Source organism: Falco naumanni, chromosome 1 (assembly GCF_017639655.2).
Source record: "Falco naumanni isolate bFalNau1 chromosome 1, bFalNau1.pat, whole genome shotgun sequence".
Classification (NCBI taxonomy): Eukaryota; Metazoa; Chordata; class Aves; order Falconiformes; family Falconidae; genus Falco; species Falco naumanni.
The window spans coordinates 119806920-119819350 of record NC_054054.1 but is presented as its reverse complement, the minus strand read 5'-3'; the positions used below and the strand labels follow the sequence as shown (position 1 = coordinate 119819350).

General features: G+C 54.5%; 1 protein-coding gene across 3 annotated transcripts; it reads right to left on the bottom strand.

Annotated features, from left to right (window-relative positions):
* Nucleotides 1–620: 620 nt before the first annotated feature.
* USH1G (USH1 protein network component sans) lies at nt 621–11188 on the bottom strand. 3 transcript variants are annotated; one of them, XM_040581745.1, is made up of 3 exons: nt 10534–11188; nt 1725–2966; nt 621–1026 (listed from the first exon to the last, which is right to left on the bottom strand). In XM_040581745.1, exons 1-3 carry the CDS (start codon nt 10695–10697, stop codon nt 1023–1025), a joined length of 1410 nt encoding a protein of 469 aa, XP_040437679.1. In that variant the 5' UTR covers nt 10698–11188; the 3' UTR covers nt 621–1022. The 3 variants fall into 3 exon arrangements, with proteins under 3 accessions (XP_040437679.1, XP_040437678.1, XP_040437680.1); XM_040581744.1 differs by having other exon boundaries at nt 621–2966; nt 10534–11186; XM_040581746.1 differs by lacking the exon at nt 10534–11188 and adding an exon at nt 7102–7228 and having other exon boundaries at nt 621–2966.
* Between the last annotated feature and the right edge of the window lie 1243 nt (nt 11189–12431).

Below are 12431 nucleotides of genomic sequence, written 5' to 3'. Positions count from 1 at the left end.
CATCCCACTGCTGCACGCCAGAAACATTCCTGCCACCCAGGAGCCAGCCCTAGATCGTGTACGTAAAACGGTGCAGTGGAGCTGAGGGCTCAGAAAGAGCGCAGTGGTCGGCGAGAGTTGCAATGGGTCTGTGCAGAACACCTAACATCAGGGTGCAGAGCTGCATTTTGAGCACCGATGCATAAGGGGTACTTGGAAGAGGCTCTGGGCTGCAGCCCAGTTCAGTCCTGGGAAGATCCTGGAGGTGAAAGTCGAAGTGCTCCACACACAAAGTGCTGATGCAGCTCAGTGCCCTAGAGAGGTGGGACAGAAGCACTGCCTCCGTGGGACAGCCATTTGACCCCTGGAAGGCAACTACTGACATGTTCAAACCCCCAGCTTCATTTTGGATTGCTGTCCTCAAGACAGCACAGGCTGGACTCACAAACGCGCTGACTAAATTCAGGGCTGGCTCATCTGAAGCTGAACAGCCCCAAGCCACCGTAATCAAAACTCCCTTCCAAAAACACAGCATCAAACAACGCAACTGAGAACCAGGAGAGAGACCAGGACTCTCCATCCCTCTGCCCCTCCAGCCCAAACCCCAAATCAACCACTTTCTCAAGAAAGAATGGGTTGTAATGATTTATTTTGGGTCCCTTTGAAAATGCCATCATGTATCTCCTTCTGTTCATGGCTTCGTGTGGTCTCGCAGCCTGTGCTGGCACAGTGTCCTAGGCAGCTGTGCAGGACACTTCTTCCTCCAGCGAGCAGGCAACCATCATCCCCTCAAGGTTGGCAGGTTGGAGCTGCCTGATCCGATCTCAGCAGTCATCCCTCCGTACCAGCCACCGCCCAGGAGCATCGCACAGACAGGGAGCAGAGCGAGGGAGCAGGAGAGCAGTTCAGAGGGACTGGTGGGGATGGCTGTAGCTTTCAGCTGCCCCAGGAAGGGAGTCTGGCTTATGTTTTCTGGCAACTTAGAACTGGGTTTACTTCTCGATCATTAAAAAAAATAATAATAATAAAAAAAAATGATGCTGCTATCTGCAAAGGGAAAGAGAAAAATCCATCAGCACCCAGAGGATCCAAGCCGAGCTGTAATGAAAGCCTGCAAAACCAGCAAGAAGCACACAGATATTTGAAGGCTAGGAAGCCCAAGCAGCACAGCGGGTTGGGCTGTCAGTGGATATGACAGTGGGGAGATCCACACTAATGGCAAGCAGATGGTCCTTCAAACCAAACCAACCAAACCCTGGAAACGCCATAAAACAGCAACAACTCCAACCCAGACATGCAATCTCCAAAGGTCTGAGCAAGATCTCAAGCATTTGGGGAAGGATTCCCAATGCCGCTGAGCACTGCTGTCAGCCTGCTCCCACTGGGAACTGTGGTTGATTTCCTAATGCTTTCAAAAGGCGAAGAGCCAAGACAAGCCTGAGTGTGGCTGAAAATCCCAGCTACAGGGACTCAGAAGAACCAGACCACAAGAGCAGGCTGCATTCATATAGGTTATGAAACAAAACAAGAGCTTCACGTCCTGCCCAGCCACATTAGGGCTGTTGAGTAACAAACTAACACTATTACCACCTTTTCGAACTCTCATCGTTTCCACACAAGCAGGAATTTGCCCACACACAGAAGCCCTGAGGTTACCTGGACTCCTACTCTTCCAACTGGGCTGAAAACAAGACTTTACATTATCCACATCTCCACCTGCTCAAGGGTTTAATTCTTCTACTTACAGTTCAGTGTCTACAATGACATCTGGCTTCTCCAGAGTTTGTCGTCTCCTCTGGACGGCATCCACAATCTTTTTCCTGGGGCCCAACGGGATATTGATGCTCTTCAGGTCATTGTCTGAACACAGCATGAGGGCCTCCAGGTCAATTTTTTCCTTCTTCAAGATGGAGATGAACTCAAACATGTGCAAGGAAGCCAGAAAAGTCTCCAAAGGGCTGGTGTCTGGTTCGTCATCATCATCTAAGCCCAGCTCCACCTCATCCCAGGGGAGCTCCTCCGCGTTCCTCTCCTGCAGGCTGTTGGCACTGCCAATGCTATCGTTGAGACTTGGCGAGCGCTGCAGGCGACTCCGCAGTTTGACACCCATCCCATCTGTGTTGTCTTCACCCAGCGTGCCAGCATCCTCCCGGCCAATCCCAAAGAGCCCGCTGCTGACGTAGTTGCGCCGGAACACCATGGTGCCCAGCCCGGGGCGGTTGAATAAGGAGTCGTGGCCAGAGTCGGTGCTGACCTCCGAGTGGGCTGAGTCCATGTGCAAACCCGGGTCGCTTATGGCACGGGAAACAGTGTCTTCGTCGGTGAGGAACATGTCTCTGATATTACGCCGAGTCCACTCCTTGGGGCTGGCATATGTGCCCTGCTTCACAAACATGACATCATTCCCCAGCTGCAGGCCAGACAGCGACCGCACGCTTTTCCTCCCATCCTCATAGATCTTGAACGTCCCATCCACCTGCTTCTTCTTCTCTAGCTTCTTTTGTATTTTCGTCTTTCCCTTGGCTGTGCCATGGATGGTGGCTTGTGAGTATGGCAGGGAAGTCACCATAGACATGTGTTGGAACTTCTTGCTTAAGGTGCTACTTGAATAGCTGGAGAAGCTCATGGTATCCGAATTATCCGACATCTCCTTTCTGTACCGTTTCTCCATCCTTTCGTGGTGCTTCTTCTGCAGCTTCACACAGTCCTTAATTCTCCGCTCTGCATCCCGAAAAGCCTTGTCCTTCAGTTTGCTCACCAGCTTGGGGTTGAGGCTGCTCTGCTTGGCAGCGATGGAGTCCAGGTACCGCACACACTCCATGTGCCCCTTCATGGCTGCCATGTCCAGCGGGGTGTGGTAGTCATTGTCCAGGCACCAGATGTTGGCCCCAAAAGAGATGAGGAAGGAGAGGCAGTTCAGGTGGCCATTGGCTGCTGCCAGGTGGAGAGGGGTGTTCCCCCAGATGTCACATTTGTCCGGATCACCCCTAAACAACAAGAAAAACAGCGGGTTAGTATGCAGGCATGGCTGACAGACTCTGCCGAGGTATTCCCAGTTGTGCAGGGGCAAATCAGCACCACCAGCTGTTGCCTCCTTGAAATGTAAACCTACACTCCTCTGCCCCCCACAGCTTAATTTTAAGGGGGTCTTCTGGAGGGCTATACCACTGACACAGAATCACATGCCTGACAAGCAAGTCTGCAGTAATTTCCATGACAAGAATTTAACTCTCAGGAGACATACGTTCTTGCATCAAACCAACTCTTGGTGGAAGGCAAGCCGGTTTTTGAATAGCCCAGAAATGAGATACGGGGCTGATTCCAGCTAATACCTTAAGCTTGTTATAAAATTTCAAATCTCAAGCATCCCATTAAATTCAAGTCAGATACTATCTTCAAATCTTGGCTTCATTCAGATTCCACGGAGAGACATCCCCAAACACCTCCCTATACACCACATACTGTGTGGGGCACCATGGGGTCACACCACGATGGTAGCACCACCATGAAACGGCCATCCTCAGCAATGGTTCTGAAACCCAGCAGCTGCTGCACCCTCCCCCCCTCCTGTTCATTGGCACATGGGGAAATTCAGGGCACAAGAGGGCAAGTCATCAGGGGAGAACAAGAGCAAAGTCGCTGGCATTGGGCTTTTGTGGGGTTTTTTGCTGTAGCACGCTGGGTCTCGATTGCATGGCTTGAAGCGCGTTGGTATTAGCACATCCTGAGAATCCAGTTTCAGAGAAAGTGGAGATTAGGTTTCTGCACTCCTCAAGAGCCAGGCACTCCACTACTGCCATTAGCATCTCCTCTCACGCCGTGCCGGCCTCTTCTCCAGCAAGCTGCTGACGAGGCACCACCGTTTGCCCATGCTTCCTACCTCCCGTGACGGGGCGAACACAAACCTAGGATCCAAGGGAAGTCTGTTCTCCCGACATTCCTCTGTATTTGCGATCTGCTGAAACAGGAGCTAGTTCACACCCCTGCTGGCACCAGCCTTCGCCTGAGCGCGTGTGCTAATGATATGCAGCCAGCAGCGGTATCTGTCAACAAGGCGCTCTCCCTCCACACGGATGGATCAGGCCAAGCCTTTTATTAAGGCTGCGCAGCTCCACCACCCTCCAGAGCAGCTCCTCGTGGGCAGCAGGGCTCTGGCAGAGCTCTGGCTCTGCGCAGCTCCTGCCCGTTCCCACACCACCGTCTCAAGGAGCTCTAGAGGAACCAGGCGCTGCCCCTCCACCACGAAGACCTCAGATCCAAACCCTGGTGGCACCAGGAGCCTGGAAGGCAAAGGCACACTTGAGCCCTCCAGCCTGTCTTGCTTTGCTCCTTGCTGCTTTAGGACCCGCGTCAACAACACCTGGGAGCAGCAGAGCCCAGAAGCCTCTCCCCAACCCCACGTGCTCCATGCTACAGCTCGTCTCACCTGAAAGAGTCTGAAAACTACTTCAGAGAAGGAGCACAGAGACCCCAGGAGCTGAGGGGCTTCTTTCCCTCGACGCTTTGCATCTCCATCACCAGTGCCCATGCACGAGACCCAGTAACAGCCTTGCCCAGCACATTCGCCCTCCTCCCATGCGGCAGGTGGGCTCCCACCTTCTCGCTCTGGGCACAATGTTCCCAGGAACAGTGGAGCCGAAGCAGAGCCACCCGGCTGCTGCTGCGAGTAGTTTGCAATCCTGACCTTGCCACCATCTCAGCTATGTAATACTGAAGGGAAATGATGCTGCAAAAGGCAGAAGCAACACAGACAAAGGTTAAACTGGAGAATACTTGGACCCAGAGCTTGAGCTTCCTGGCTGTATTCCCCAAGAGCTGCCATGAAGTGCACTCAGCTTTCCCCTCCTGGGAGCATCACCAGTAGCTCCACCATGTGTGTATCTACACAAAATCTGTAGAAACCTAGTAAGTACAACCTTAAGCCTGCTGGCTAATTCAGCAAGTTAGTCAAAAGGTTCAAAACTGTGTAAGGGCCGAAACACCCACAAACCCTGCAGGACTTTCATATCCAGAGCCTTTGACATCTCTCATAGCAGCAGAGAAGGCTTCAAAAGTGGGTGCTAGGGAGGAGAAGGGCAGGAGATCACAGGGCTGAGGAGCCATGAAGCCAGCAGGAGAGGAGAGAGCTGCCAGTATTGTGGTAAAGCCGAGTTTCCAGGAGTGGTAACTCCCCAGCCCTCGCCTCTACCCTCGTAGTGACATGTCCAGGCTGGGAAATTCATGGGGGGATAAATATTTGATGAATTGCAAGAGAGGAGTAAATTATTGATGGAGCTGGATTAAAGAGCCAGTGAAACTGGAACTGCCGGTGCTAGCGGTGGGACTCCAGCGCGTGAAGGGTTGGTTGTTTGTTTATGTGTGCTCTGAATGGCACATGTGTGCCCAGCGTGTGGGCAGATGAGCACCGTGAGGGTCCCAACACGTATATGGGCTCATGATGTGGGCAGTGACTTACCAGCGGACTGACTAGAAATTATCCTGCTCCCCAAGCCAAGTGTATGGATGCTCGACCCATGAAGTACATCCCAGGGCCCGTCCTCACGTCTTTCTGGTTCAGGTGGCAAAGGGCAGAGCCAGAGAGGTCTTGCAGGATTCATATTTAAGGGTCTACTTCCCTCATGCTTCTTACTACCTCAGAGAGTAAGTGAGGGGAAAGAGCATCAAACCCAGCTTTCCCTGGACATTGCCATTGTCTAGAAACAAGAGTATTCAAGCAAAATTAGATCCCTAGGTCCTTTCGCCCTATAAATGTCTGCCGCAGGCGCTAAAAATGCATCAGAAGGAAAGAAGAATGGTGACCTGCAAAGCAGAGGTGTTTGATCCAGCACAGATAATAAACATGAGGCCCTCCCACTGGCAGGTGTCTGAGCAAAATTTCACCTCCAGGGCGCTGCACACGAGGAGATGCTGACTGCAGGGTCCACTAAGTGGGAACATATTTTAATGACAGGTGTAAAGTGCAGCACTTCTCAGCTTCAAAGCGTTTTCAAGTGCTGAGTCAACTCCTGTAATAATCATTATTAAAAACACTGTTAATTGGGCCCCTTAGGTGGACATGTGCATCTCCTGAGTCATTGTGTTTGCACTGTGACACGCACACTCACTCCCTTCCTGCCGGTTTTTCCCCTCCGCTTCTCCCATAGGATCCCAATTAGCCGGGGAATCCAGCCAGCGGCACCTACATACGTCCTCCCCTGGCTGCACGTGTGAAGTTCCTCTGATAGCAATGGGCTGGCTCACCCCCTGGCTCACGGCTGTGCACAAAGGGTCGGGCCCTCAGACCAGGAGCCAGCTGGGTGCAGTGTCTCTGGTGCCCATAAAACATTTTTGGATATAGGAAGAGGGAAAAAAAAATCATTTATGGCTTGAGGAAAAATGCCCACCAGCTTCAGCGCAGTCAGTCGGGGCAATGACCCAAGCAAAGACTAGGTAAGTTGGGGTTTTGCATCCAGAGCAGAGCTTCGGGTCCTATATCCCAAGCTTTATCCAGGTGGTGGTAGGCTAAGGATCCGGCTTTTCTCCAAGTTCAGATCCCCCAAGCACAGACGCTGTAGGTGAGGTTCATCTCCAGGCGCTCTGTCCCCCGTACCAGCAGAAAGCTGGGCTAGCAGTCATTGCTGCTGGTGGTTATTAATGCCGGCTGCACGCTGACAGCGCCTAGGGGCACGTCTACTGGCTCAGCACTTCACCATGCCCAGATGCCACGCTGACTCCAAGCAGCCAGCTCAGGTGCCTCCACCCGGCTCCTTCACCTTCCCGTCACGGCAGCACCCAGGGGCAGGTCCCACCGACACGGCCACGCTGCTCCCAGCGCCCACGCGGGGCCATCAGCCCCGTGGCACGCAGAGGATGCACATCACCCTCACGTGCCTCGCTGCAACCTCCGCTGCAGCCCTGCCCCAGCCAGGGCAATGTGACTCCCTCCAGCAGCCTGGCTGATGTCAGGAGCCATCTCGTCCCCTCCCAGCTACTGCAAAGCCACTCGCACCCCTCCACCGTTAACACCCAGAGAATCCGTGACCCCAGTTTTTGTAAGAAGGGAAACTGAGGCACGCCTCTGCAAAGGAACGCTGGATGACAGAGCTGACTGCGGACCTGTCTCGCAGCAAGACACATCCTCACCTCTCCTGTGGTCCACTCCAAGGCAAGAAAGTCCTGGCCGTTCCCAGCTGAGGCCCCCAGACCTGTGGTTAACTGGAGCTGCACTGATGCCCGCACTGCCGCAGCAGTTCATAACAAACCACGCTGAACAATTACTGCCTCTGAAAAGCTGCAATACCAAATGCCAGCTGGCCTGTCTTTTCCCAGCCATCACGTTAATTGAGTTTTCTTCCCCTGATGGAGTCTAGCCACCAGGAAGAAAAAGGCTTTTTGTGTTGCAAACAAGAAGGTTGCAAACAAGCCACCAACTATCCCTGCATCCCAAACCGTCTCTCTGTTGGCACGGAGGCACAGACACATCACCAGCCGTTATGGACAGAGCAATAAGCCTGCTTCATTACCCCTTCTGCATGGGCTGAGACGATAAACTTTCCTCAAGGATCCACTAACGGATCTATTACACTTTCTTTCCCCCTCCTCACGCCAGCTCTACACCATGCTTTGCTGACCACCAGGCGTATGAGTGAGGCTCCTTCACTGGTGACAGAGCCTAGATAACCCCAGGTGTCCATCAGCCTGGCCTGCAGTGGGGCACAACAACCAGCGCCACAATTCCTGCCCCCAGCTGCTCCCCCCCCTCCCCCCAGCAGCCCCCCTCCCCCAGCCCTGCTTGCTCAGGGTGCCTCTGGCCAGCCTCACTAAGACATTCCACAACAGCCTGGCCCCAGCACACAGTCTCCAGGCTTGTCTGGCCACCAGTACCGCTGGCAAGGAGGATTCGGTGTTTCTTGCTGCCCCTATACTCCCCCATCACCCCCTGTACCTCAGCATCCCCCTGCAACCCAGTCAGGGGCTAAGCAGCCCGTGGAGCTGCCTCCCACCCCATCCCTGCACGGAGCCAGCCCAGCCCCAAAGCTTCTGCTCCCCCAGGCACCACTCCACGCTGCGGTCCCACACTCTCCTGCCCCACGGTGCAGGGCTCTCCATGCCAAACGAGGAAAATTTTGACAGCAGAGCCCCAGAATAAATACCCTGACATTTTGGGACACCCAGGGGTCCTCCCTCTTGCATCCCAATTGTTATAGTGCAGGTGTAATAGTAACATACACAACACGGAATTAAGTTTCATCTCTGAACAAGACTTAAATACCACTGCACATCACCCTAAGCACTAGCAGAAAATTACAGGGTCTGCCCACGGGCTGTCCCGGGTCCTGCATGATTCCCCCTCTCTGGCACCGCTGTCCCCAGGCTGGGGCTTCCCTGCCTCCCGCAGACCCACAGCCAGCTCCAGGGAGCAGAGGTGTGCCTGCCCCTGGCCCGAGCTAAGCGGCAGGGCAAGGAGGCTTCACTGCTCTCTGCATGGTCCTGGCCGAGGATCTGACACATGGAGATGGATGCACGGATGTAAAAGCATCCTGCAGCCCCACAGACACGCACACTTTGCTCCACCATCTATCACATAAAGGGCACTGGGCGTTTGCCAGGCTATTTTCCCTGACAGGAACAAATGTATGTTAGGTTGTTAATTAAACAGCAGCCAAGCTGCACTCGGACATGACTGAGCCCACAAGGACCTTTAAAACCAACGTGAATTTATAAAGAAGCCCCTCCGTGGAAAAGCAGCTCTTGGGCTTCGTGGAGAGGCAGAAACTGTTGGCTTGGACACGTGGGTTGGCAGGGCAGGCAGTGGTGCTGCAGGGTGTCCTGTGATGGAGATGAACAATATAAGGAGATATAATGATATAAAGAGATATAAAGTCATCCTGAAAGGCTCATGCCATAGATGAATACCCCTCACCTTTCTGGAGGGGCATTCATCCATGGCACGGGCCTTTCAGGTTGGCCTTTTGGCCATCAAAGAATCTTTGGAACCATTTCTAACTTTGGGGTCCCATCCCCAAAGCTCCTGTCCTTGACTCTCTGGCCCTGGGTGGCAATCCCTGTCCCAGCAGGAGCTCAGAGCAGGTTTCTGCTGGGCACAGCCTCTCCTGGAAAGTACGCAGCAGGTCACAGCCCTCATCCAGGGAAGCATCACAGGATGCACCACTCAAAACAATGTCTTGCTCTCTCCCCTCTGGACTCAAATAATCTTTTCCTGCCCACACTCCTACTGCATCAGGCATTCCAGGACTTCTCAGAGTGACTGCGGACACAGACTTTCTGATCCCAGGATGTGAAAGGAATATAATGTACAATGGAAAGACAGCAATGTGTGTGTGAGCTCTGACTGTAAGTACAGCTGGCTGGGGCCAGGGGAGATGGCTGAAGGTTTTGCACAAGCAGACCAGAGTATCAGGAGATGCCGAGAGCCCAGGAACTGGCACAGTGGAGATGCGGCTGGCCAGGTACCAGGGCTGCAAACACAGCCCGGGGTGGACACAGAAAATCCCTGCTTGGGACCTGGCGGCCCCACCGAGCCCTGACCCAACATGCAGAAGCAAAGCTCTTCCAAGGAGGCACGACGTACACCCAAGCTGCCGGCCTCAGCACTATTCCTCAATATTAGAAACAAATAAATCAAAACCAGTACCACCACTGATCTCTCAGCACAAGGCAGAGGCCACCCCATCTCGGATGCCCTTAGATGAGGCGCTTAGAAAAGCTACCGCAGCACACGCTCCCTTGGGAGGCTGGTAAGAACAGGAGAGCCACGTACTGCTTAAGAGCGAGCTAGGTATGGCAGACCTGGCCTCAGCACAGACCTTCTTGTGCGGTTCCCCCAGCATCAAGATGTAAAGCCCGACGGCCCGACAAGCCCCCTTCAGTCCCCTGCCCTTCTCTCCGCCACATCCGTGCTGATGGAGCCAGAGACCCTCAGATTTGGCAGCCCAAGATGAGGTACCGAGAGACATAGCAGCATCGAGCAGCCCCAGTGGGGGAGGCTGGGCTTAAAGAAATCTTGGGGAACCTGCTCCTGAATTTCCTGGGCTCCAAGCTGCCCAGAGGGTCACATACTGAGACCTCACTTGAGTAAAACAGACAAGTGTCACCCTACTACCAGCTGGCACCGCACACATCTCTTGATGTGTGTGTTTCTTGGGACAGAAGGAGCTGTTATTCTTTCTGCCCCATCATTTAAAAGGGTTTTTTTTCACGGCAGCAACCCAATGTGCTTGCGCTTCAGCTCTGCCTGTCCTCACAGGACCTGAAAGCATTTGTGGGGGGACCCAACCCCACCTGGGGACCGGCAGGCAGGGCTTGGGGCAGGAGTGGTTATAGGGTCAGAGGAGCTGGGAAAAGAGAGTGGTCCTCGGGAGCCTTGGGTGAGACTCAAAGCACTGCAAGGAGAGAAAAATAGCAGAGGGAAGGGTAGGAGCGGGGGTGTTACAGGCAGAAGCCATCATTCTGAGGGGGACCTGCACCCACGCTGGGCTGTGAGCGGGGAAGGGGGACAGAGGGGTCCCAGCCACCCTGTCCCCAGACCCATGATGGGTGCTCGCCAGTGCTCACCCTCTGCTGACGATGAGGCGCAGGGCGTCCAGGTTGCCGTGGTAGGCAGCCCATAGGGTGGGGGTCATGCCATCCTCGTCCGGCGAGTTCAGGTCCTTCTTGGTGGCTTCCTTTAGCAGGTCCAGGTAGCCATCCCGGGCTGCTCGGTGGTACTGGTCATTCATGGTGCGGAGCGGTCACCCGGGCGAGCGCATGGGTGCCCAGGGGGGCTTAGAGGGTGGGCATGGATGTGGGGAAGGGGGAGCTGCCAGGAGGGCCAGCTGAGCACAGCTCCGACAGGACACCTGAGAAGTCCTGGCTGGGAGGCAGGAGCTCCTCCAAGCCCAGCCAGCCAGGCTCCCCAGCGCTTCCCTGGGTCCTAAGCATCCTCCGGCCCTGACCTGACAGCTCCTCACAACAAACCTTCCATCACCAGCTCAACCGCACATTAAAAGCTCCAATTAAGCAGCATCACTGCATCGGGCTCACGCGGTGACAGCTTGCCAGGTCTGCGTGTCCCTAAACAAAGCAGGCTGCCAGAAAGGCTCGTGGGCTGTGTCCTGCCCAACCCCCCCGTGTGCCCCCCCGCCGTAGCTACACCATCTCATGGGGTCAGCAGCAGCCAGGGGAGGAAGGGTGGGCTGATGGAGCATGAGCCCCCACTCACAGCCCCGTTAGAGCAGGGCAGCAGCTGGGACCTGGGTGGATGCTCCTGCCCTGCGCTGAGACAGCCAAGAGCAGTTTGGTGACTTTTTCCAGGGGTGGGGGAAAAAAAGGAAAAAAATAATTACAAAAAGAGAGAGAGAAAAGAAAAAAATAATTTAAAAAGGAGAAGAAAGAGAGAGAGAGATAAATGTATGTCTGTGTATATGTATCTCCCTAGGGTCGCTAGGAAGGCAACAGCAGACCCAGTCACCACCCATGTCCTCCAGCCACCCTGCCCGTGCCCACAGGACTCTGCTTTCCAGGCAGTTGCACAACAATGTGCACAGCAGGAATCAACTGTAACCCAAAGTAACTCCGACAGGCTGGAAAAATTCCCTTCCTCACCCCCTTGCTCTCTTTGGAGACCAAAAAGGCTCCCCAGAGCCTGTAGCCCAGCACCCAGCATGCGTGCCTGGGGTGCAGTGTCTGGCCCCCAGGGGTTTTTATGCCGACACAGAATTTCTGGCAGCAGGGAGCCCCGAGAGGGGCTGGACACCCCAGCAATGCCTCCAGGCAGGATTCCTGGGCCCTGGGCACCCTCTGCTGGAGCCAAGCCTGGATGCTGACTAAAACCAAGTCTGGATGCTGACTAAAACCAAGTCTGGATGCTGACTAAAGCACGTCGCAGCACCTTTTTCCCAAGGGTGAATCGTATCCCCTGGGACACGCTGTCATTGAGGAGGAATTTCCTGCTCCTCTCTCCTGCCTTTTGCCTAACACATCCTGGCTCTGGGATGGACATTGCCAGGGCTGGAGCCTGTGCCTGCCACCGTGGCCCTGGGGCAGACAGTGCATGGGGTTTGGAGGGGGCGAAGGCAACCCCAGCAGCCAGGTGAGGAGGGGGGGAATAGTGGAAAAATGGGGGAAGACTGACAGGCAGCAGCGACGAGCGGAGAGGAGGAACGCAGCTTATGTTTGTAAGCAAAAAAGAAATGCCCCCAGACCGAAGGGTGGCCCTAAAGCAGTCCCACACAAGCTGCTGTGATTAACCCCTGGGTGACCGACACGGAGTCACCATCCTGGCTGCTCTGGACCCCTGTAAATGCCCCAGAGAGAGCATCTGCTCCCAGCACAGCTTGCTCACATCGGTGGATTCATACTCACCCGCTCAACATCCTTGGGTGAGTCCTGATGGGATGTAGTAGACGTGGAGGTGTTTGCTGCTGGGATCCATCCAGGTGAAAAGCAGCATAGCAACATCCACAATTCATTGC

What these genes read in the sequence shown, in the direction of transcription:
- USH1G (XM_040581745.1), bottom strand. Translation starts at nt 10,697, where the DNA reads ATGAATGACCAGTACCACCGAGCAGCCCGGGATGGCTACCTGGACCTG. An exon ending in CGCCTCATCGTCAGCAGAGG is followed by an intron (nt 2,967 to 10,533) that starts GTGAGCACTGGC and finishes CTTGTTGTTTAG; the next exon opens with GGGTGATCCGGACAAATGTG.